This window comes from Rhinolophus sinicus, linkage group LG07, assembly GCF_036562045.2.
Source record: "Rhinolophus sinicus isolate RSC01 linkage group LG07, ASM3656204v1, whole genome shotgun sequence".
NCBI classification, from domain to species: Eukaryota; Metazoa; Chordata; class Mammalia; order Chiroptera; family Rhinolophidae; genus Rhinolophus; species Rhinolophus sinicus.
Window position 1 is genome coordinate 84,541,138 of NC_133757.1, and position 26,202 is coordinate 84,567,339.

At 49.6% G+C, this 26,202-nt stretch overlaps 1 protein-coding gene across 3 annotated transcripts in view; it reads left to right on the forward strand.

Moving 5' to 3' along the window:
• Positions 1–26,202, forward strand: part of OLFM2 (olfactomedin 2) — a 56,623-nt gene that overhangs the window by 6,559 nt on the left and 23,862 nt on the right. Inside the window, exon 1 of one of the 3 annotated variants that reach the window (XM_019745025.2) lies at positions 5,211–5,334. The exons of 1 other annotated variant lie outside the window; for it this stretch is intronic. Coding sequence is in view for 1 of the 2 variants with exons in the window: in XM_019745023.2 (XP_019600582.1) it covers positions 5,920–6,054 (135 nt within the window). In the remaining variant the exon portion in view is untranslated. Of the gene's footprint in view, positions 1–5,210; positions 5,335–5,603; positions 6,055–26,202 lie in introns of those variants that run through there. One more of the 3 variants, XM_019745023.2, reaches the window with a different exon arrangement.

Consider the following 26,202-nt stretch of genomic DNA (forward strand, 5'->3'; position numbering starts at 1 on the left):
GAAACCTTTGGCACTAACTAGACTGAAAAAGACACGCTCACAGTGAGGAGAAACGAGAGCAGAGCGTGGCCATGGTGGACCTCCGCTGGGAACCTATGTGTGGGGGAACCAAAATTTTTGCCACTCTGCACATGTCGACAAATGACCACCACAACCCTGCGAGTATCGATTTGGGGGTTACAAATAAGTTGTAATGAGTAGGCAAGGTTGCTACTATGGAATCTGCGGATAATGAGACTCAACTATATATACCTGGGAGTAGAATGGCTCAGTCGTAGCGGGGGGCTGTATTGAGCTTTAGGAGATGCTGCCAAACAGCCTTCCAAAGTTCCAGGAACTCTTCAAAGAGTTTACCGGTTTGCTCTTCCACCAGTAGTGCCTGAGGATTCCGGTGGCTCCACGCCGTCCTCGACCCTGGTATTGGCTTTTCATTTTAGACATTCCAATAGGTGTGTAGTGATATCACCTTATGGGTTGAATTTACATTTCCTGATGACTAATAGTGCTAAATACTTTTTCACAGGTTTATTGACCGCTCAGGTATTTCCATTTGTGAAATGCCTGTTCAGGTCTTTTGCCCATTTCTCTATTAGGCTGTCTGCATTTTTCTTATTGATTTGTAGAAATAAGTGTGTGCACATAACCAGATTTTATATCTCTAGCTATACATATTTTATATACATAGAAAATCAGGATATGAGTTCTTTATTGGACATAAGGATTGCAAATATCTTCTCTTACTCTGTGGCTTGTCTTTTCGTTCTCTTAATGGTGTCTTTGATCAATAAGCAATTTTTAAATTTTAATGTAGTTCAAATAATTTTTTCCTTCAAGTTTAGTGCTTATTACTGTCCTGTTTTAGTGATCCCTGTCTACTGCAGAGTAATGAAAATATTCTTCTACATTTTCTTCTAAAAGCTTTATTGTTTACCTTTCATGTTTAGATGTGTTAATACAATTTACCTGGAATTGATTTTTGTATATGACGTGAGGTAGGGATCAACATTTATTCTTTCCCCTATGAATAGATCTGATCGACCCAGTGCCATATAGCCTATCTGGGATAGAATCCTTGGGACCTTAGGGAAAGTTTCTTAGCATACCTGTGCCTCTATTTCCTCATTTAAAAAATGGGCATTGTAATCCTATCTACTTCATAGCAGTATTCTGAAGGTTAAATGAGTTACTCTACTGCAAATGGTGCCTGGCACATGATAAGTATTCAATAAACCTTAGCAATTATTGTTATTATTTCTGACAGTTATGAACTTTTTACCTCCTGGGAATTTTCGGGGGAAAAAAACATTGCTTTCCATGGTTCCCAGTCTTAGTGCATTCAGGCTGTTATAAAAGAATACCACAGACTGTGTGGTTTATAAACAGCCCACTTCCTGCTTCATAGATGGTATCTGCTTGCTGTGTCCTCACATGGTGGAAGGGCTGAGGGAGCTCTCTGGGGTCTCTTTTAGAAGGGCACTGATCCCATTCATGGGGAGTCCACACACATGACCTAATCACCTCCCAAATGCCCCACCTCCTAATATCGTCACCTTAGGGGTTAGGGCATCAACATATGAATTTTGGGAGGATGCAAACATTCAATCTACAGCACTCCCAAACGCCATGCTCAGAGTGATGCTGGTGGTAGAGAGCAGGAGATGCTTTCTGGAGATATTTCTGCATCAAAATCAGCTGGCGTTGGTGCTGGCTTGGATGGAGGAGTAGGAAGGAAGAGCAAGGGGATAAAGGGAGCAAAACATACAGTTTCTAACTGGTACATCTGGACCATGTTCCTAGGCAGCAAGGAATCTAAGGTGCAGAAGTTAGGGAAGCAGTCATTGTCATGTCAGTGCTGCAAGGGCACCTCAGGGGAGGGGGCTTGCAGGGGAAGTTTAAGAATGCTCCCCTCTTTTAATAGATTTATGTAGATAAATTTACATACCATAAAACCCACCTGCTTAAGTACATTTCAATGGTTTTTAGTCAATTTACAGAGTTGTGCAAACATCACCCCAACCCAGTTTTAGGACATTTCTGTCATCCCCCCAAAGCTTCCTTCTTCTCATTTGCAGTCCATCCCCACTCCTACCCCCAGTTTCAGGCAATCGTTAATCTACCTTCTGTCTCTATAGGTTTGCCTTTTCTGGACATTTTGTGTAAATGGAATCATACAAAATGTGGCCTTTTGTGTCTGGCTTTTTTCACTTGGCCAGATATTTTTTAGGTTTATCCATGTTGTAGCATGTGTCAGTAGTTTGTTGCTTTTCATTGCTCAATGGCATTCCATCATATGGGTGGACCACAGTTTATCCACTCACCAGTTGATGGGTATTTGGATTGTTTCCTTCATTGTGAAAAATGCTGCTGTGAATATTCATATACAAGGCTTTCCATGGACACATGCTTTTATTTCTCTTGGGTAGCTGGAATTGTTGGATCTTATGGTAAGTTTCTGTTTAACTTTTAAAGAAGCTGCTAAATTGTTTCTCAAAGTGGTTGCAACATTTTATATTCTCACCAGCAATGGGTCCAGGTTTCTCCACATCATCACCAGTACTTGGTATGGCCTTTCTGATTGAGGTTATTCTGGTGGGTGTCATGTGCAATTAGTTGTATGAAACACACAGGTGGGGATATCCAAGAAGCAGATGGGCACAGGGGTTGGAGGTCTGGGGTGTAGATATACCTTTGGGAGGCCTCATCTGTAGACTCATTTAGTCAGTCAATCAACAACAACCACAATTTCTTGGGTACCTACTATGTGCCAAGCATTGTTCTAAGTCCTGGAGAGGCAGTGAAAAATTCAGACATGTAGGTGCTCTTGTGAAGTTGCAAGTCTAGTGGCGGAGATAGACCATAAACAAATAAAAGTATAATATAATGTCACACAGTGATAAATGCTGTTCAGGAAAAACAGAGCAGAGTAAGGGACAGAGTAGTGGGGACTGCTGTTGGGTATGAAGTGGCCAGGGAAGGTCCTTCAGATATAATGGCCACATTACTCAGAGTCCAGTCAGGGAAACAAACTACTCTAGGGTTTCAAAGAGTGAGAATTTAATACAAGAAATTGGCTAAGTGTGAGATGAAAGAGTTGAGAAGCCAAACTGATCAGGGAATCCAGCAATAAGTCTTAGCACAAGGCTGTTAGAGAGACATGACAAAGGGTGGTGTGAGAAGGAAGGGGCTCTTGTGTGGTTGCTGGGACCATGGAAGGAGTGTAGCCACTGTCAGAACACATCCTCACTCTAAGCAGAAAGATAGAGGAGTAATACCTGGCTTCACCCGTCCTTCCCGCCAGTCTCCCTCCAGTTCCTCCCATTGGATGAGTCTAACAGGAAGCCAGTATGCAAGGAACCTGGGAAATGTAGTTTTCTGGAGAAGGGTAGGGCATGTATCTTATCCACACTATGATAGAAGAGAGATATAAATGAAGTAAATGAGCAAACCATATGTGTATCTGTGGTAATAGTGTTCTGGGTGAGGCCAGATGGAACCAAAACCCTGGGAGTGGTTGTGATGGTCTAAGGCACAGTATACAGAGAGGGGCTGGGGACCTAGGACAAAGCCCTGGGAGACGACAGCAAGGGCAGATGTGAATAGAGACCACTCGTTGGAGAAGCTTGGCTGTAAGGAGCTAGGGCAGTTTCCTACAGCATCAATGGTGAGGGAGTGATAGAGTACCATTAGGTTCTCTGAGCCAGGAGGCCTGGGAGCCCAGTGGTTTTGGCATCTGAAATTAGACAGACCTGGATTCAAATCCTGGGTCCTCATTTACCCGCTGGGTCACCTTAAGTTGGTCCCCTCTCCTTTCTGAGCCCAGTTTCCTCACCTATAAATAGGGAAGTCACTGTACTTTTCATGGGAGGCTGCAACAACTGCTCAGCAAGCACATTTGCAAAGTGTTCAGCACTTACAAATGCAAGCTGTAGAGCAAGTAGGCAAGGACACATCTCATTTTTAAAAAGCTCATTATTAGTTGCAAATAACAGCACCTACTATTTATGAAACATTTACCATGTCCCAGACACCCTGCAAAATGCTTTACAAGCACCATCTCTCCCCACTCTCCCCCAGCTCACTCTGCTGTAACCACTCTGGCCTTCCTGTTCCTCGAACACTTATGCTCCTTCCCCAGGGCCTTTGCACTTGCTGTTCCCATTGCCTGTAACTCTTCCCTCAGATATCTGAATGGCTCTCTCCCTTGCCTTCTTCAGGTCTGTGCTCAAATGTTACTTTCCCCAACCATCCTGTTGAAAGTTTACTTCTCTATTTATTCCTATGCCCCTCCCGAATCCTGATGTCTTATTTTACTTTTTGTTTTTACTTTTCCCCTGTTTTTTGTCTGATTCACCCCACCGAATGTCCAGCTCCACAAAGGCAGGCATTTTGTCTGTTGTTCACAGTGCCTGGGACATAGTGTATGCTCAATAAATCTTTCACTTGATTCTCAAGACACCCCAGCCCTTTACACATATGGTCCATGGTCCTCGCAACCACCTACTTTACAGATAAGGAAACTGAGGAGGAGAGAAGTCTTTGCTGCAGGTCACACAGGGGCAGAACCTGCCTCTCGGTGTTGCTAAGCTCAGAAAAATGGACAGTTCAAGACCCCGCACCCCTATGTTCAGTGCTTCTCCCCAGGCGGGCCCTCGGAAAGGCCTGAGTCATTGCCGCCTCCAGACGGCGGCGGCCGCGGGCTGAGGGCGGCGGCGGCGGCGCGAGGTGATGCGGGGACGCCAGGAGGGGGCGTGAGTGCAGAGAAAACAGAGAAAATTAAACCCGCCGGCCGCTTCTCCCGCAGCCTCGCTGCCTCTGCCGCCGGCCGGTGTGTGGGTGGGAGGTGTGTGTGTGTGTGTGTGTGTGTGGGGGGGGGGTTCTGCACTCCCGCTCCGCGCAGGAGCGGGCCCCGAAGCCCTAGGGCCCGGAGGATGGTCCCAAATGTCAGTTCCCCGCCATCACAAGTTCAAGTTGTGAGTGGAAAGCAGCCTGGGACTTGTCTGCAAAAGGCTAGCTCCTGTCTCCTCCATCCTGGGTCATAATGCCGCCCCTTAGTGTACTGGGGAATCCTCCCGCTGCCCAGGTGACCCCTATTACCCCACCTTCATCCAAGTCACCGCCTCTACTGGCTCCGTACCCGCCACCCTGGGCTTCCTTCGTTGCGAAACGACGCAGGGGTCTCCAGAGCAGTTCTGGTCCCGGGAAGTCCCCTTCCCCAAGGAAAAGGAGACCCTGGCTGCCTGATTCATGGAAGCGCACCAGAGTCTCGCCCCACACAGCGCCCCCATACCTGCCCTCCCGGGTTTTAGAGAACTGCGATAGGTGTCCTAACAGGAGGTGGGTGAAGACTTGTGACTTCGGTCCCCTGCCAGCATTTGGGTGGTCGGTCTGGGCCGAGCGCGGGGGGTTCTGTGCGTGGAGGGTGGCCCGGGCACACCGCTGGGTGTGGGGGGCCGGCGGACACCGCTGGGGAGGGGGGGCGGGAACACCTCTGGGGGCGGGGCTGGGAATGCCGCGGCGGTGGGGTTGGGCCGGTGGGGATGCCACCAGAGGGGGAGTCTCTCCCGGTGGCATGGTCCCGGACAGGGGGGATGGCAAGGCCTGATGAGGGGTGTGGGGCAGTCCGGGTGCCCCCCGCCCCCCGCCAGGCTCCGGGCCGGAGTCGTGACGTCACGGCGGCTGGAAGTGCCTGTCGCGGAGGCGCGGGAGGGGGCGGGGGCCGAGCGGGTGCTTTATAAGAGGAGCCCGCCTAGCGCGCGGAGCCGCAGCCCGCGTCCCCGAGACCCCCGACAGGCCCGGCCCCGGCCCCCAGCTCGCACTCGTGCCCCGGGGGGCGGCTGGGCGGCGAGGGACCGAGCGCCAGGCGGCGGGCGGGAGAAGGGACGCGCGGCGGGCGGCCGCGGGGCATGAGGCGGGGGCGCGATGTCGGTGCCGCTGCTCAAGATCGGGGCGGTGCTGAGCACCATGGCCATGGTCACCAACTGGATGTCGCAGACGCTGCCCTCGCTTGTGGGTCTCAACGGCACCGTGTCCCGAGCGGGCACCTCCGAGAAAATCGTGAGTGGCCGCCGCGCAGGGGGCGCTCCCGGGGGGCGTGGTGCTCGCGCCGCCGCAGCCCCCGGAGGGCCCCTTGCCCCATAGTTTCCGGCCCGGGGGCGCCATCCCGGGGCTGGGGGCTGGACGCGGAGGTGGAGGAGCCCCCGGAACCCTAGCTACCTCCGTGCCGTTCCTTATTGTTATTTCTTATTAGTGGGCAGTGTCCGAGTGGCAACGATGTACTAGGCTCGCTCCCTCCCCGGACGGAGGCGACGAGGGTCCTGGCTGAGTGGGGCAGAGAATCTCGGGCGCTGGGACCCTGCCTTTGAATGGGGGCGCCTCGGGTCTCTGAGTGTCTCCACCTTCAGGATTTCTTCCTGTTTGAGTCTCGGTGTCTCTGAGTAGTCCCGTGTCTGTCTGTCTCTTCTGTCTCTCCGCCTATTCTTTTTCCTCTGGTTTGCTTCTCTATTTGTCTCTTCCTGTCTCCATCTCCATCTCAGTGGCGCTCTCTCTGACTTTGTATCTCTTTTTGTCTGTCTCGTTTTTTTCTCTCCCCTGCACCCGTCCCCACCCCCCCAGCACCCCCTGCTCATTTCCTGCCTTACCATGTGCTGAATATTTATTCCCATAACTTGCCCTCCCTAGGAGGCAGAAGGGTCTCACACTGGGGCAGGGGCTGATGCTGCCCCCAGAAGCTCCAGTATTGCCCCCTCCCCCATGCCACCTATCACCTTCATCCTCCAGCTTTCCTGCCACAGATCTGGAGGCAGGGGGACTCAATCGGGGTTAATAATGGTGGTCGAGGTGTCCTGAGGAGAGGGGAGGAGGCATCCTCTCCTGCAAACTTCCCTCAGCCTCCTCCAGATGCGCCCCTCCCATCCCTTCCCCTCTTCAATCCGCGTTTGGAACTGCTCCCCATACGTGCAGCTGGGTTGCATAGGCTCCCTCTCCAGCTTGATGTTTCCCCAACTTCGCCAGCTCTTCTGTTCAACCCCCAATGGCCACCACACCAATTCTTCCTCTTCCCTCGGTGGAAGGAAAGGGGTCTTTGCTGGCAAGGGTTGCAGGCAAGTGGAGAGGGGGTTGCCTTGTACTGTGCCCTGGGCTTGGCACAGGTCAGGGCTTTCAGTCCAAATTCTGACTTGAAGCCAGTGTGTGAAACAGTCTTTCTGTGTGTCTCAGAGTATGTCCTGGTGTGTCTGTGGAGTGTGTGTGAGTAGAGGGTGTGAGAAAGTTTATGTACTTTGCCGGCATGAGGGTCCCAGTGCGTCTTCCTCTGTGTAAGAATGCATCCCAGAATGACTGTGGGTGTGTCCCTGAGCGAGTGTGTCTGGGTGTGGATGCATCTCAGTGTGCACCTTCAGTTGTATGTCCCTGACTGCGGCTTTGCGTGGATTATGTGATTGCACGCACGCATATGAATTTGTATACATGAGTCGGAGACAGCTTCTTGCTGTTGCCTTCTGAGGGACAAGAAAGATGTCTCATTGAAATCAGAAGCCAGATTCCCCTCCCCCACCATCGACGGAGTGTGTTTGTGTAAAGATGTGCATGTATTATGTGCAGCATATGATGTGTAAATGAGAGCATATGGTGTGTCTGGGGAATGTGTACATCAGTGTGTAAGAGCATGTTTCTGAGTCATGATTTTGCGTGTGCCTATGTATCTGCGCAAATATGTCCTTATGCATGTGTTTTGTGTGCATAGAAGTGTGGGCATGCAGGTCTTTAGAAGCGTGTGCATATACATGCTAGTGCATATCTGTAAATGATGTGTGTGCCTGTCTTGTATTTTATGCATGTGGGTGGCTTCCCGTGTGTACCCTGTGTTTTCTGTAAGTGTGTGTGTGTGTGTGTGTGTGTGTGTGTGTGTGTACCCAAACAGACCTGGTCTCTGCTCTGGCCCATCTGTAGCTAACAGAACCTTGATCAATGCTTCCATGAAATCACCTGCTGAAAGCTGATAGTTCTCCCATCCCTGATCCCCAACCCCTCCCTCAGTCTCACTAAGCCTTGCCAGAAGGGCTCTGTGGAGTGAGAAGCCAAGGGACTCAGGTTGGGACCTGGGAGGAGACTGTGACATGAGGGGTGCTCTAGAAGGGTCTTGGGAGCCTGATAGACCAGGTAGAATCCAGATGTTCCCCCAACTTGCTCTATGACCGCTCTTGACTTTGGACTACTGACTTCACCACTCTGAGCTGCAATTTCTTCATCAGTAAAATGGGCATGATCATTCCTACCTCATAAAACTGTTGTGGATAACAAAGATCTACTGTCGTGGGTAACAGAGATCTACTGTCTAGCTCCCCATTCATCCATCCTTCCATCCACCCACGCACCCACCCATCCATTTATCTCTAGCCTTCCATTCACCTTTCCACCCATCTGTCTTTCTACCATCTATTACCACAATTTGTCTCTCCATTTATCTTTCCATGCATCCATCCTTCCATCCATCTATTTCTGTATCCATGCATCACCTATCCCTCCATTCACCCATTATCATCATCCAACTATCTCTTCATCTACCCTCTATGTATTCATCCTTTTATCCATCCATCCTTCCATCTACTTTGTTTAGTCAACAGAACTATTCAGTTCCTCCTCTATGTCAAGCATGCATATGTTTGTAAGCCCCAGATCAGTGCCTGACATAATAGGTACTCAGTTAGTGATAGGACTCTGAGTCAAACATATCTGGGTTTGAATTCTGGCCTTGCAATTTTTCTAGCAGTATGACCTTGGGCGAAATTATTTAATCTCTCTAAGCTCCAGTGTCCTCATTAGTCAAGGAGAGTTCAGAGTCCCCGTTAGACTGTAGAATCCATGAGGACATCTGTGTTTTGCTCAATACTGAACCCTAAGGCCTGATGCACAGTCGGCCTACTATAAATATTTGTCAAATGGCTGAATCAACGATCACATCTCCGTAAGGATTCACGGGTTCCACCTTCAAATGGAAACAAATTACTAAGTGCATAGTAGGGGCTCGGTAAGGAGGAGTTGCTTTGTTTGCCGCTGTAGTCAAGCACATAGTGGGCCTGGAATGAATATTTGCCAAGTGTCTAAATCAATAATCCACCTTCCCAAGGATTGGGAGGAACAAATGGAAGTGACTAGGCACATAGTAGGTGCTCAGTAAGGAGGAATTATAAGAAGGTGTGGAGCACCAACATGAGCAGGCTGACTGGTTCAGGAACACAGGTAGTGAGAGTTCCTTGTCATGAAGCAGAAGATTATATGCTGGTGTTTGGCCTAATAGGGACCTCGGTGCTGAGGTGTGGTGGGTGGTGGTGCCCCTCTTGTCTCTGGCTCCCCCCCCCCATCTGACCCAGAGGAGCAGCTTAGCATTCTAAGGGATTTTAAGAGATGGTGCTACAGACCTTCTCTGGAAAGGAGGGGGAGGAAGTTGCCACCACCACTACCTTGGCTGACTCCCAGCCATAAACCAACCCATGGGATGGGAGTGTTTGAGGGAAAGGCTCCTCACCTGGGGGACGTAAATCCAGAACGAGACTAAAAGCTGTCGGCCTCATTGCTAGCTGCTGTCGTCATTACGGGGCCTGGAGTGAGTTACCCGCATCTTATGTTATGTTTTTGCCCATCCCCTCATCCTTAAGGGCTGGAGGGAAGAAAGGGGAGATGGAGGAGAGGTATTCTGTTTGGGGAGGACCCTTTTTCTCATGGGAGGAATGGGGAAGGCCTGAGTAGCTATCAGCAAAAGGCTCTTTGAGGACTTTCCTGTGAAGAACCAAAGTGCAGAATCCATGTCTTTTCTTGACAGTTTTCCGGGGGGGGGAAAGGCCCCAGAAACTCAGTATTAGTCGAGAGAGGCCGAGTTACACTGTGGTAATGAATAACCTCCCATCTCAGTGGTTTAATCAGCACAAGTTTATTTCTCTCTTGAACTATGTATCCATTGTTGGCTGGAGAGCTTTGTACGTGGTGGTCACTCAGGGACCCAGAATAATGGAGGCTCTCTGGTGACATGATTGTTGAGACAGGAAAAGGAGGGCACCAAAAAGCCTCCACCAGCTCCTAGCCCTGGAGGTGACACGTTATTTTTGCTCATATTTCATTGGTCCACACAAGCCACATACGGCATGCCTAACCTCAAAGAGGGTGAGAAGTGTGGTTCTGCCATGACATGGATGGAGAGGAGTGGTCAGATATTTGTGAACAACCCTAAACACTGCCCCACTCTGCCGATCGCTCCTCCATTTCTCCGAAGTGACAAGAATTCTCTTAGAGGGTGTCTCCATTCATTCATTCACTTACAATGTGCCAGGCACGATGCTAGGTACCCAGGACAGAACAATGAGCAGAACAGACAGACATCCTTGTCCTTGTGGAACTGACGTTCTGGGGCGGGGACGGGGAGAAATAAGTCCGTGTATAGAAAAGTCGATGCTATTTCAGGTGAGGATACATGTGCTCTGGAGAAGCATAGAGCAGTATAAGGGGATGGAGAGGGATGAGGGCAACTATTTTCCATTGGATGGCTCCCTGAGGAAGTGACCTTTGAGCAGATCTGAAGGAAGTTAGAGAGGGCTCATATCTAGAGGAAGAGAGTTACAAGTAGAGGGAACAGGAAGTGCAAAGACCCTGAGGTGGGAATATGCCTGGAAGGATGTTGATGAAATAGTGAGGAAACCAGTGTGGCTGGAGCAGAGTGAGCGAGAGGGGAGAGCGAGAGGAGGTGAGGGTGGAGAGGTGGCGGGAGCCACACCATGTTAGGGATGTGGGGGGCCCTGGAGGAATTTTAGATTTTTTTAAAATTTATTTTTTAAATTTATTGGGGTGACAATTGTTAGTAAAATTACGTGGATTTCAGGTGTACAATTCTGTATTACATCATCTATAGGAATTTTAGATTTAACTTGCAACTCCTCATGCCCTCCCTGTCCTCCGTCCGTGCTTTCTTTTTCTCCATTTTACTTTGGACCTTTTAATACACTCCGTGTAGTTGACATATGTATCTTGTTGTCTGAATCTCCTCCCTGTAACGTCAGCTCTGTGAGGACAGGGAGTTTTTTAAAAATCAATTTTTGTTGACTGTTGTAACCTCCATGTCTAGCCCAGGACCTAACACACAGTAGGTGTTCAATAAATACTTGTTGGGTGAATAAATGGATATATGGAGAGTTCTGAGCAGAGGAGGGGCAGGACTTGACTCAGGTGTTCAGTTTCCCTGTGGCCCCCGTGGGAAGGGCAGACTGTAGGAAGTGAGGGCAGGAGCTGGGAGACCGGGGAGGAGGCAACGCACTGGTCCAGACGAGTGATGATGGGGGCTGGGCTGGGGCAGGGGCCAAGGAGGCGGAGAGAAATGGGTGTGCAGTGGATTTGACCGTACCTGCCATAGTCACTTGCCCCCAATGGTGGACTTACATCTTCTACTCAGACACTTCGAAGTGTGAGGAAATATTTATCGAGCACCTACTTTATGCTGGAAAGGGTCCTAGACTATGGAATATAAAGATGAATAATGCCCTGACTTCAATCCGCTCACAATCTCATCCAGCAGTACTTGTGACAAGTCCTGGTACGTGTGGTAATAGGGATGTTTTTAGAATGTTACGGGGCATCAAGGAGGGGCAGTGACACCAGTCAGGGTGCAACGGAGGCACTGAGGCCCAGCCTGTGTGAAAGTTGAGAAGGAACTGGCCAGAGGAAGGCAGAGCGAGGGCACTGCAGACAGAAGGAATAGCATGGACAAAGGCTCAGAGACCAGGGGCCTCCTGCTGGGCACAGAGAGACTGGCCACTGTTCGGAGTTACTGGAGACTAACATGCCAGGTAGGGAGGAGTGTGGAAGCGGTCAGAAGGGGCCCCGTCACAAAGGGATTCGGCTTGAGGTGCCAGTACTTCGTTCTGGGTGTTGAAGGATGGGAGACTTGGAGGGGTTTGGAGTAGGAAAGGAATGTGAGATGGCTGCTGCATTTTTCAAGAGCCCTAATTGTTAGAAAATCCTTCTAGGTTGTGAGTGTGAAATCTGCCTCCTTTTAACGTTTGCCCCCCTCACTTTCACCAAACCTAGACTCCTTGCTCTGGTCCAACGTGTTACGCCTCAGTTTCTTCATCCATAAAATGGGGATAATAGAATGTACCTTATAGCATCGTGCTTAGCAGTATGCCTGACACACGGAAGGTGCCCCATAAAGGTTAGCTGTTATTATTACCATCACCGTTATTATTACAAGACCCTACCTACCTGCCCGAGTCTCAGATCTTTGATCACTCATCTATTACTCACTACTCTTCTTGTTCCCGCCTCTGGAACTTGTCACTTACTGTGCCATCCTCTGGGAACACCCTTCCTCTAGCCCAGCTCCTTCTCCCCACTCAGGTCCCAGTTCAGGTGTCACCTTCTCAGAGTGACCTCCCCTGACCACCCCAGCTAAAATGTCCCCATTCTATTATTTGAACCGGTTCTATTTTCTGCCCAGCGCTCATGATTATGTGACATCATCTTGGTAATTGTTTACCACCAACAGAATGGAATTGCCATGTGAGCAAAAACTTTGTTCCTCTTGTTGATTACTGGGACCGTCTCATTTCAAGCAGCAGGGATTTTCTGACTGGTCTCAGTTTTGCCCCATGAGACCACTGCCCCTTCTTCCTCCCAGTCATACACCTGCACCTTGATGAGTATTTCTGTGACCCCTGGGTCATCTCCCATGTCTCGGAAGCATCTGTTTCTTAAAGCATTTTTTTTTCTCATGTGCTTGTTCCTCAACGCTGCTGTCTGAATGGATGTCTGGAAATGGGCACGTTGCCAACTTCCCACAGAAAGGTATGGTGTAGTCTTGCCACCAAAGAGCAAAACAGAGTCATCCCCAGGTAACAGCGGTTGAGCCCTTCTAGGTGCCAAGTCCTGAGCTGGGGGCTGGGCATACAGCAGTGAACAAGAGACTCAGTCTTTCCCCTTATGATGCGTTTGTAGGGAGACCCAGTGAACATGAAATCGTGCAAATGGTTCTATAATTACAGCCCGGTAAGGACCATGAAAGAGAAGATGCGGAGCTCTGAGGGCATGCAGTCGGGAAGGGGTGGTCAGGGAAGGCTTCCCTGAGGGGATGGCATTTGCCTTGAGACATGAAGGATGAGTAAGAGCTGGTTAGGTGGAGGGAGAGAGGCCAAGAGAACGGGGCGTGTGAGGTGTTGGGGTGGGATGGCAGGTGGTGTGTTTGAGGGTCTGGTGACATGGGAAGGAGCTTTAGCCCACTGGGTGTTGCAGACCACCTCCCCGGACCCAGTCTACCCCAAGTTTGATGCCCACATATAGAAATGGCTTGAGGTGTGGCCTTTGCCCATCCAGTCAGAATCGCTGACAGCTGTCAAGGCAAAGTGCCCTGGGCCGCTTGAGTGTGGCTAAAACGGGCTTCTCCCTCTTCCAGAAGGAAGTTCTGGTTTCTGACTCTTGGTGTCTTTAATACCCTGGCATCCTTCTCACCTCTGGCCCTGGGTTGCTGACACCTCTTTGTGAAGCTCCAGTGGGGAGCAGAGCTGAAGCTGGGCATGGAAGAAAGGCGGCCGTCTAGGGGAGGCCCAGGTGCTTTGAGAGTGTGATGGGGGGGTCGGATGTGTGTGTGGGAGTGAAGAGGCTGCCACTGGGAGACCGAGGAGGCCACGCTGGGTCCCAGTCTTTGTGTCTGTCTCAGCCTTGACACGGCTGTATTTTTAAACTCTTGAGTCTCTCTCTCTCTCTCTCTCTCTCTCTCTCTCTTTCTCCATCCCTCCCTCCCTCCCTCTCTCATCTTTGTTTCATTAACTATATTTAGCCCTTCTCTCTGTCTTAACTGTGTATCCACAATACATAGTAGACATTCAATAAATGTTGAGTGAATCTCTCTCTAGCTGCCTCTCTCTGTCTTTGTACTGTCTGTCTTCTCTCTGCCTCTGTCTTGTCTCTATCTGTGTCTCGGAGTCTATTTTGTCCGCTCTGTGTGTCTCTGTCATTTTCTCTGTCTCTATGTGTCTCTTTTGACTCTGATTCTCTCTGTCATTTCTGTCTCTTGGTGTCTCTGTCTCTATATCTCTTTCATCTCTGTCTCTCAGTCTGTCTGTCTGTCTCTCTGAGATGCTGTTTCCATATCGCCATAGTTGCTATATCACAGTCGAGGACCCTGCCAGGGTGGAGGAGAGACTAGAATTCTCAGACCTGAGAGGACTCCTGAGGCAGGATAGAGCCAAGACTGGGTGCTGGGTGCTGGGCAGGATTCAGTGAGCAGGACAGGATGAGCCAGACCAGCATGAGGGGCCCAGGGTGTCTGGACCCCTGGGGATGTCGGGGATGAGCTTTGATGGGAGCCTGGGAGGAGAGGTGAGTGTGTTCCCAAGCTCCAGGCAACGCCTTCCCGGCCACCCCCCATTCCCTCCTGCTGTCCAGGAGGGCATCCCTCTAGGACCCAGCCACCCGGCCCCAGCGCTGGCTCCAAGATGGAACAGCTGTCTGGGCTGCAGCTGCAAAAGCTCATTTTGAACAAGGGAGATGATTGCAGGAGTGATTGGGGGAGGGAGAGCAAAGGGGAGGGTGGCAAGGGCCAAAAGAATCAGGCTTGATTGTTGCTGCTGCCGCAGTGGGTGGTTTGCCCAGGAGATGGGGAGACTGGGCGAGGCGAGAAAAGGCAGAGAGGTCTGTCGCCTGCCCAGCCGTGGGTCCATCTGCCCCTGGTTCTGGTCCTCCCTGTAGTGAAGTTTCTCCGCCTGTCTCTCCCTCTTCCTGTATTTCAGAGCCTGTATCTCTGACTCTGCTTGTGTCGCTCAGCCTCCCTGTGCCCGTTGTCCTGCCGCCGGCCCTGGATTTCAGTTTCCCTGTCTCTCTCTGCCTGTATCTCTGTGTCTCTCTGCCTGCCGCTCCACTTGGATCTCTGTGTATCTCTGAGCCTCCTCGTCTGTCCCTTGGTGCTGCTGTCATTATCAGGAGCACAGCTCAAGCAGCCCTTTAGACTGCTCCGTCTTTTCTTGTCATTTCTGTGATACTCAGGGGCCAGAGACAAATAGAGATGGCAAATCCCAGGGAACGATGGGATCGTGTCCTTCAATAAAGAGATATTTACAAAGATATCTCAATTAGGACTAATTAATTAAGCGAGCTACTCTTCCCCTGCCCTCTCCCCCACCCTGTGGTCCTGTGCCTCCTGGGAGAAAACCAGCCAATGAGTGGATGGCAGTCTGGTTCTCAGACTGTCTCAATGTTTAATTTATAGCAGCTTTCTCTCCGAGCCCCGTCAATCCATCCGGAAGGGCAAGGTGGCCACACACATATAGACTCAGGGGCAGACGCTGGAGACCTACCGGCCTCCCAGAGTGTGCCGGGCTGTGTCAGGGCAGGTCACAGCATGTTCGAACACGTCACAGCATGTCTTTGTGGCAGGCATGCTCCATTGTATAAGGAGAGTCCGATGGCCGCTGGGCACGTCTGAGCCCATGGGACATGTTGGAGCAGGTCAGAGCGTGTCTGTCACGGGGGGAGTTTTTGAGCATAGCATCCCTGAGTGTGTCAGGGAGCATCCCTCCTGAACGGCATGGCATAGTATGTTTTGCAGGGCCCCTGGCCAAAGTAGTGGGGGCATGCCAATATCTATAGCCTCTAGGAGGAACTGGTCACATCCCGTCCCCCACTATAGACTCTGAATCTCCCCAGCCTCTTCGGCACTGGTGGATCAGGAGGCTTGAGTTCCAGCTCTTGATGTACTGTTTGCTTCTCTGCAGCATCCCGCCCCCAGTGCATAGCTTCGGGGTCCCCAGTTTCCCCATTGCTACAGTCTTCCCAGGCCCCTTAGGATGACTTCTCAACCGCACCTCTGCCTGTCCCTTCCCACATCACAGAACAGTTACCAGGGCAGAGGAAAAATGTTGCTGCTTAAGTTTTACCTTCTAGTTGTGAAGCCCTCAGTATAATGCTCAGGCTGGAGCCCTCAGCGGTATGACCAAAAGGGTGTTTCCGTCTTCACATGGAGACAGGTTTGATGATGCCACCCTCAATGTACCGTCCAACAAGGTGATGCAGCTCGCAGTGGAACGGAATGACAAGTCTGTTGACGCAGCCCTCAGTGTAGTGCCCTGATGAGCGATGCAGCCTTCAGTATAATGACAAATCTGGTGATGCAGCCCTGAGTATGATGCCAGGGTAGTGTTGGGGCCATAAACATCTCGAAATGTGACTTTGGTTCTGCAGACAGACGCTGGCTGGGACATTTGGTGCAGTGAGAAGGAAGGAGAATTTGCTCATTCTGGTGAGTGCGTTCTCTGGCTCTTCCAGGAGGCCAGGATTCCCCACCCCTGCTGACCAAGGGCGGCTTCATTAGCCCTTGTAAGTGCTATTTGACCTCAGCAGGACACCAGGCTTATTAGTAACACATACATTTTGCAGGAGTATTGCAGGACTGACTGCAATGCTAATGAGTTAGCCGGGGCGACCTAAGAGCGCAGCTGACAGAATGTACACAGATGTCACTTCCTACTGAAAGGAGTGTAGGAATGTTTGCCGATGCAGGCAGGTGGGCATGTGTGGCCTTGGTGAATTATATGAGGAAGGGCTTGGATGTTCTTGAACGGACTCAGATAGGTAACATGTCTGTGGCTTCTGGGTAGACATGTGTATAAGGCTGTCCTGAACAGTACACAGAGGGTCATAGGTATTTACAGGGAGGCATTCACCTGTGTGGTGGGTGCACTGTGGCAGCGCTGTCTATGGTTAAAATGATATATATTTACATACATGGCTACAGGGAGGCCCATGGACCCCATTGCTCAGGGAGAGAGGCACGTAGACACAAATATATGCAGTGTAGACATATCAAGATTGACTTGTGGGCTCATGAATTATACACAGAATATATGGGAATTGAATGCTGTGAACATGTCTGGATGAAGGGAATATTCGTGACCGTGGGCAACAATACAAGTTGCACATGTACTTGCACATGTCCCCTGACGCACACCGGCATTCGTCTGGGCTTCCGGAGTGGGCACCTGCGTACATGGCGAGTCATGGAGGTGCCGTATGTGTCCAGAATGTGGCTCACAGTTCCTATAGATAAACATGGATATCCACAGGCAGCCACAGAGCCTGTGTAGGCCCCAATAATTACATGCCACCATTTTGGGATACAAATGACGAAATCTCTCGTATTCCCTGAACTCCTGGCAAAGTGAGATTTCAAAACCAACAAGGGTGGCCTCAGAACTGCACAGGCCCTTTTTGGAGAACCATGGAGGGGAAGTACAGAGTCACATGGGTGCCTGGGTGACCCAGAAATGCCATCCAGGAAAGCAGAGCCCTGAGCCCACGCTTGCTCACCGGGCTGTCTTAGCCCAGATTCTCCCCTGTTGACACCCCCTCCCATCAGAGCTAATTGTGGCAGCCAAGGCTCAGAAATGGCTTAAAGTGGTCCTTGGCACAAGAAAGAGCCCAGTGCACGCTCGGGAGCCTCGTGATCATTGAGTGGAATCATTATTACCAGTATGAATATTCTCCTTGAAATGCAGAGACCCTGCTCCTTTCTGTCTAGTTTTCCAGCCTTTCCTCTCATCCCCCTGCCTGTCTGGGCACCCACCCTAGTTTCCCTCCAGCCTTCCTGTTTCTCTCCTGTTCTTGCTTGAGAGAGTCAGTCCTTGAAAGCCTTGGTTTCCTTTCTCACCAGTGGGCTCTTTCCTGATATCTCTTTTCATTCTCATTTGCCTCCAAGCATCACAGTTCCAGTCTGTCTGTATATCTGGGGGTGGGTGGGTATCAGAAAGTATGTTTGGGATTGAAAGCCCCCTAAAATGACCCAGTGAAATAGGAGCTTCATGAAAGGAATGCAGGGAACCTACAAAACCCAGTAGCTGAAACTCCAAGGACTTGGAAAGCCATCACTCATTTCTCAATTCAGTTAGCAAATATTTATTATGCACCCACTGTGCACCAGGTAGACAGGATAGACAAGACACATGCAGCTGACGTGTTAATGGGAAGAGACCAGTAACAAACAAACAGGGGAGAAATTCCCATCCAGTAATGATGCTGTGCAGAACGTTAAACCAGGGTGGGGGGATGGGGTGCAGGTGGGGCTAGTTTGGATTTAGGAGAAAATCCCCACTTTCCTATCTCCCCTCCACTCTGAGTGCCCTTTGTTTCTGCACCCTGCAGTTCAGCCTGCCCATGACGCTGGGTGTCTGCAGCCCCAGTCCCCCATGCACATTCAGCTCCATGACCCCACACCTTTTAATCACCTTGACTTCCCCGTTCCAATTCCATCTCCCTGGACTAGAGAATTTGCCTCTTTCAACTTGCATCAGGAATCCACTTGTCCTTTTCTCTGAGACTGGACACCTTGGACTCCTGGGACATGTGGTTGTCGAGGTCTCCCTCTCAGGAGGGATTTACGGGTAGGAACATTCTCTTGGAAGGTGTACTGGGAGGGGAGTCAATGATAGACATCATCGCTTGTTCTTTCATTCATTTATTCATTTGACAAACTATGGAGTGCCTAGAGTTTCAGGCCCTGTTGTAGATGCTGAGACATAGCTGTGAATATGGTAGGTCTACCTCTGTCTTGTGATATGTATTTATACTGGAGACACAATAAACATGTAAGCAAATAAACAGTTTGTTTCAGATAAGTGCTGTAAAGAAAATAACAAGGAGACATTAAAGAAAGTGACTGGGGAATGCATTTTGTTGGTACACTGGGGTAGGCTCTCTGGGAAGGTGACAGTTTTTCCCAGCTTTTATGAGATATAATTGATGTATAACATTATGTAAGTTTAAGGTGTACAGTGAAATGATTTGATACATGTATATATTGCAAAATGATTACCACATTAGGGTTAGTTAACACCTCCATCATCTCACATAATTATGTATGTGTGTGTGGTACTCTCTTAGCATTTTTCAAGTATATAATACAGTCTTATTAACTATAATCACCATGCTGTACATTAGATCCCCAGAGCTTATTCATCTTATAACTGGAAGTTTGGGAAGGTGACATTTGAAGAGAGACCTGACAGATGAGATGGCATCAGTGGTGGAAAGAACAGGAGAGGAGCATTCTGGGAGAGGGAATTGCAGTGCAAATGTCCCTGACATGGAGACGAGCTTGGTGTCTGCTGGAAAGAGAGGGTGGGGTGGTTTAAGAGGAGGAAGGGATGACTTTGTACAGGTTGGCAGGGCATACTGCATGCAGGGCCTCACAGGCCAAAGTGAGTTCTTGGTTTTTATTCTAAGTGCAATGAGAAGCTGCTGGGCAAGCTGCTGTGGGGAGGAGCGCCATGATCTGATTCCCATTGTTTAAAGATCCCTCTAAGTTCTGTGATAGGGAATGGACTCCAGGGAGAGAGGGTGGAAGCAGGGAGGCCAAAGAGGAGGTGACTGCAATAGTCCAAGCAAAAGCCAGTGGTGCCTGAGCCAGGATGGAAGCATGTGGAATGGTGAGCAGTGGGCAGATTTGGCTCATGTCTTAGTAGCAGAGTCATCAGGACTTGCTGATGGAGTAGATGTGAGGGGTGAGAGGAAAACAGAAACAGAGACTCAGGTGGTAGCTGGAGAGAAGCATGAGGCCTAGGGAGACTTTCTGAAAGATTGGGGGGAGGCGGAACCACAACAGACCAGATATCAGCTGTGTCACCTTCCCTCTTAATAGCCAGGAAGAGATAATGGCCTGAACCCCCTTCCATGCTCCATGGAAGGCCAGTGTCTCCTCAAGATTTCCCCCTCCATGAGGGGCCTATATTCTTTTGGTCGTCTTGGCCTCCAACTTCCTGCTTCTGTTGATTATTATTCCCCATCTATTTCCCTTCGGTCTCTGCTCCAATCTTTATCTGGAATAAGAGCTCAGACCTGGAGGTGATGGAGAACCTCAGGTGCCGGAGCAAGTCACTCAAACTTGATCCTGAAAGTAGTGGAGCCATTTACCCATCCATGTATTTATTCAACAAGTACTTTTGAGGACCCACTATGTGTAACCATCACAGGAGATAAGATGGTGAGCCAAGCAGACATGGTGCATGGAGCTTCCTTTAAAATGGGAAACAGGATCAAATGTTCACAAATATCGCAGCTGCAATAACAGCTTGAGGAAAAGATCCTTCGTGTTACAGGAGCTTCTAATAAAGGGATAGATCTAATTTGGAAGCTCAGAGGAAGTAAGAGCTGAAATCAGAAGCAGGGAGCAAAGGGTATTCCAGGCAGAGGGAACTGCTTATGCAAAAGGCCTGGCGGTAAGAGAAAGTGTGGACAGTGTGACAGACTAGAAAAGGCTTTGGAGAGGAAAGACAGTGTAGGATGAAAGCAGAGAGGTAAGTAAAGGGCAGACCCACAGGGCCTTATGGTGACGTTAAGGAGTTTTATCTGTATCCTAAGAATAAAAGGAATTTACCAATGAGGTTTTGGTTGGGAGGATGATATGATCAGATGTGCCTTGTAAAAGTTCCCTGAGGCTCTCATGTGTAGAATGGACTGATGAGAGCAAGGGTAGATCAAGGTAGACCAGAGAGACTTTCTGAACTGTGAGGTGACTTAGACCATTGAGTGGTGATAGAGATGGAGAGCCGTGCATGAATTGTAAAAATATCTAGGAGTTAAAGTCAACCAGACTCGGTGAGCGAGTGGAAACGGGGATGAGAATAATGCCTGGGCATCTGAACCACCGACCTGGGGGAATGGAGATGGCGACATAGGGAGTACTGGACGAGAACTACGTTCAAGAGAGATGATCTTGCATTTTATTTTGAGCGTGTTGGGATTGAGATGCTTTTGAGACATCCAAGGGTGGAGGCTCAAGAAGTCAGACGTATATATGGATTTGGAGTCCTGGGGACATATATGCAGGCAAGTGGTGATGGGAGATTTGACAAGGTTAAGAACCCTTAGAAAAAGATCGAGGTACAGAGAGAGCCTAAGGCTGAGTCTAGAGCAGTGGTTCTCATCCAGGAGGCGATTTTATACCGAGGGGACTTTTGGCAATGTCTGGGGATATTTTGTTGTTGCAACTGGGAGGGGGTACTATTGGCATCTATGGGGTGGAAGCCAGGAACGAGGCTGAACATCCTACAGCGTACAGAGTTGTTATCCAGCCAAAGTATCAGTAGTGCTCAGGTTGAAAAACATTGGTCTAGAGTAACACTTAATAGCCATGTGGAGGGAACCATGCAAGTATGTGATGGCGGCCAAGGGAAGGAAACATATCAAGAAAGAGAGAGCAGTCAACAGAGTCGAATCCTGCTGAGAGGTCAAGAAAGATGGCGGGCTGAAAGGCATCCATTGGATTTAGAAACATGGAGGCCATTGGTGGACTTTGCAAGAGCTGTGTTGGTACAATGAGGTCGGAAACTAGATAGGAGTGGTGGAGAAGCAAGTTCAGGCAGTGAGGGGATGGAGGCAGTTGCTATAGGCAACCAAGAAGAGGAGGAGAGAAGTAGGAGACAGATGGAAGCAGTAAAGTAAGGGGTTTTGTCTTTTAATAGGAGAGACTTCCATTTATTTAAAAACCAATGGGAAAGTTCTGTTTGAGAGGAAGATGTTGAATATGCAAGATAAAAGCAAGATATTGATTGTATGAGATTCCCAAGAAGGTAGAAGAGGACCAAAGGAATAGGTGCATGAACCTTAAGATGAAGGGCAGCTGCTCCATTGTAACAGGAGGGAGGGGCCAGGATGGAACAAAAGTTTGTAAATTATGGCAGGGGAGGAGAGGGATTCCACTTTATGGCTCTTATTTTCTCTGGGAGGTCAGGGATTCTTCCCTGAAAGAGTGGAGAATGTTTTGAGTCTTCATGTTTATTTCAAATCACCCCACGACAGTGGGCTGGCCTTCCCCATGGTACACACCCATGAAGAAAGCCCTCTTCAAAGCCCCCTCCTGAACTTCTGGCCTGAGGTTTGGCATCTGAACGTAGAGAGGACTCAGATGGGGGATATCCAACTCCAGTAGTTATGAGGAAAGACCCATGATGGCTTCTCATAAAGTCCCCAACTCTTGAAAATTAGTGCCGTTTGTAATAGCCCATCAAGGAAGCCTCGTAATCATCCTTGAAAAAGACCATAAAACCTACTTTAATGAATTTTAGATAATGACATTGGAAAAATAAAATACCCTTACCATCATTACTCCTGAGTCACACCTGGACACTCATCCAAGACTCGTAAGCACTTGTGGGGGGAAGTGCTCCATAGTGGGGAGATGCTCAGGAAAAAGAAACCTTAGCTATGGATTTCTCACCTGATTGTGAAGGTTGAGCAAGGGCAAGGTGGACTCACACTGAGGAAAACCAGGTTCTGAGAGACTAGGCTCAGCTCAGGTCCCGAGACTGTAGATTAATTCAAGTTCTGGGATAGAACGGGGAGATATCCCTGAGGTCTTAAGGTACTCCATGGTTGACTCAGAGACAGCCCTGGATAGACAAAGGCTGAACTTGGATCTAGGGATAGACCAAACCTGGTCCTTAGGAGACCTGGGAGACCAGGACCACATCCAAGTCCTGGATAGAACAGGGTGACAGTACGAGCTTGAGATACACACGACCAAACTCAGAACAGAGCAGAGTTGAACCTGAGTCCTGAGATGGACCCCTGCTGGGCCCACATCCTGAGCTAGACCACAGAGCTCAGGAGGATAGAAACAGAGAATGGGCAGATCGTGGAGAAGTTGGGGTAGACTAGATTTGCCCTGCAGGGGTCTCCCTCCTTGTTGAGCCAATTTGCTCAAACTGTTAAAAGCCTCTGGGATTAATGTCCATTGCAAATGATGCGGAATGTCCCAGGACTAATGAGGGGAAATGAATTTTATTTTCTAATGCCAGGTCATCTGAGGACTCAAGTTTGAGCTAGCTCATGCCCGTGAACCTGGAAACATGCTCAGCGAAGCTGACAGCGTGGGAATGCCCAGGGTGGCCGTCCCTTCATCCCTGCTGGCTGTGATCACTCTGATACAGACCAGCACGTGCTCATCACACACAGGGACCCACATATTCATCCCACAGCAGATACACACACGCAGCACCCAAACCCGTGCACGTGCCTCAAACACACAGCAACACATTTTGCACAGCCACGCACATCGACCCAGCAGCCATTTACAAATCCTTACACACGTGCACAGACCACATCACGGTCTCACACTAGCCCGTCCAGCCAGCACATTCAGATATAGCCTCCCACACCAGGACACTTTCACGTCTACAACAGTGGCTCGCCCCTAGGGGACGTGGCGTTCTCAGAGAACAGTGCCCCCTGCAGTTACGCAGTGCCCTGTCTTTCACATTCACATTTTCTTAGCCACATACACAGTCTCGCACATTCTGAGTTCTGGTTTTACACACTACATATGTGTAGTTTTATGAACTTGCTGATGCTCACACACTTAGGCCTATAAACGGCTATACACTTGTGTGTGTTTTTGGCCATATGGACACAGACATGCCACGCCTCCATCTCATATACTCCCAGGCTCTGTGCAGTCAGTGTAGGTGAGGCTGTGCTGCATGACACATATTCAAGTCTTAATGGGTTAGTACAACCAAACGATCTCTTGCTCATGTCACACATGTGTTAGCAAGGGTCTCTGTCTAGTGTAGTCACTCAGAGATACCAGTTGACAAAAGCTTCTCATCAGCACAAAATTCTGCTGCTGCTGAGGCAAAAACATGGCTCTTAAAACTGTTACCTGGAAGTCACTTCCACTCACATGGCACTGGTAAAGGAAACTGCAACGCCACGCTGAGGAAGTACAGCTCTGTGGTGCCCAAGAGAGAAGAACTGGAAAATTTGTGAACAGTTCTATTGACTGCCACAGTTTCTTACACATTCAGAGAGTTACACACTCACATGCAGTCCACATATGCACATTTTATTCCCTCCCGTATGGACCGGTCTTTATGATTTGTTATTCTCCATGGGACAAGGCAGGAAGCCACACATGCCCTCCACCTAGTTTGCCTCCAGAGTGCCTTTGCCTCGTGGCACATCCGAGGGGTCTTCCCCTCCCTCCTGAGCTGGGGGTCCCAGGGTAACAAGTTTCCAAGCCAGAGCTAGAGTCAGAGATGAGAAAAACAATGCAGACACCTTGTCTGCCCCCAGAGTGGGCGGTATTTTTCCACAGACACTGGGGAAGAATAATAATAGGCATTGGGAGATCTCTGTGTTGGCCGAGAACCTTCTCCATCTTGCCAGCAGCAACTTGGAAGGAGAGCCCGGGGAGGGGGAGAAGACAAATCCAGGGAGACCCTCCGCCCTCCGCACTGCACGTTCCCCCAACACCACCTGGGACCCTTTCCTTCCCCTCTCAAGTCCTGCCATACTCCTCCTTCCAACTACTTAGATATTCCAAGGCAGGAAACTCATGAATATTTATAGGGCTCTGGCAGTAAGCGAGATAAAAAAAATTGGAATTTATGAATCAGGATACGTCTATAAATAACAGGCCTGTGGTTGATGGGGTTCTTCCCTCACCCACCACATTCCTTCAACTTTAGCTCAAGCCACATCTAAGCCTTGCAGAACTGCCCCTACACACACACACACACACACACACACACACACACACACACACACGGCTTGGCTGTGGATGAACAAATTCCTGTTGTCCAGCGCACTGTCATACATGCACACATCCACACACAGCTGAACACACAGACACACATTCGCACCTTCTGTGCCTGGCCCACTGTCATCCTTCCACACGCAGACACTGAAACGTAGAACGTGTCTGGGCAGCCTCCTGTGTCTACTCTCAGGCACATACAGCCACTTGGGCTCAGACCGGCACATACAACGCACAATGGCACACGATCACACATGCCATAGAGGCCACTCCCTGACCCACAACCCAAGCGTGACACTTACTCTCTCTGGGCTTCGTTTCCTCATCTAGTGAAGGTGGTGCAGAGGGTCCCTACCTCACAGGGTAGTTGTGCAGATTTTTTAAAATAACAAGTGGGTACCAAGTGCCTCTTGTGTGCAAGGTACTATTCTGGGTGCTGGCGACACAGCAGTGAACAAAAACAAGTAAAACAATTCCTGCCTGATATTCTGGAGGGGAAGAAAGATAATATGTAAAATGAGTGCACAAACGACGTAGTGTGTTGGAAGCTGATAAAATGCGGGGGTGGGGAGGGGATGGCTAGCGCTGCAACACTTGCAGTTCTGACTGGGGGTGGAGGGGCGATCAGGGAAGTCCTCTTGAAACAATGGCATTTAAATAAGATTTGAAGGAGGTGAAAGGATATTCCAGGCAGAGGGAATAGCCTGTGCAAAGACTTGATATAAAAGAAGCATGCTCTGGGTGTTGGAGGAACAGCGAGGAGGCTCCGTGTGGCTGAAGCACAGTGAGCGAAGGGGAGCATGGTGGAGGTGAGGACAGGGAGGGGGGATAGGTCTTGCTGGGCCTTGTGGGCCCCTTGTGGCCCCTTCCCCACGGGGAAGACTTTGTTTTTTACCCCCAGTGAGGTGGAAGCCATGGAAGGTTCTGATAAGAGGAAGAATGTGACCTGACTCAAGAGCTCACAGGCGCCCTCTGGCTGCTGGGGTGGAAACAGGCTGTGGAGGGAGAGGGTGGGAGCCAGGGGGGCCCGCCAGAAGCAACTGCACTGGGGGCTGGCCCACAAGAGGTGGAGAAGTGACTAAATTCTGATTGTAAAGCTGTGTAAGAAAGAGACAAAGCCATCTCTAAATGAATGCATTTCAAGGATTCATTCTTTAAGTCCAGAAATGTTTATTGAGCACCTACTATGTGCCAGGCACTGTTCTGACTTGAGACCACAGCAATGAACAAAGTGGTAATCATCCTGCCCTTAGGGATCTGTCAGTATCATGAGGGAGACAGGCAAGAAACAAGATCAATTTTAATCTACGGTCGGGGGTAGGAAGTTTTATGCAGAAAAATGCAGCAGAGCAGGCCTTGGAGAGTGATGGGGGCTGCACATGTAGACAGGGTGGCTGGGCAGACTTTGGGATGCATTTTGAAGTGAAAGCTCCTTTCAGGATTGGCTGACGGATTGCATAGGTAAGTGGAAATGACAGAACTTGGTGCTGAGGTATGAATTTGAACTTTGAAGGGACACCTCATAAATACCCCCTTACATTGAATGTTCATTATTTCCTTCCATCTTAGGTTGGGTTCCCGAGAAGCAGAACCTGAGATGGGGATTTGGAGCTCACACTTAATTGGGAAAGGGGGCTGAGGGA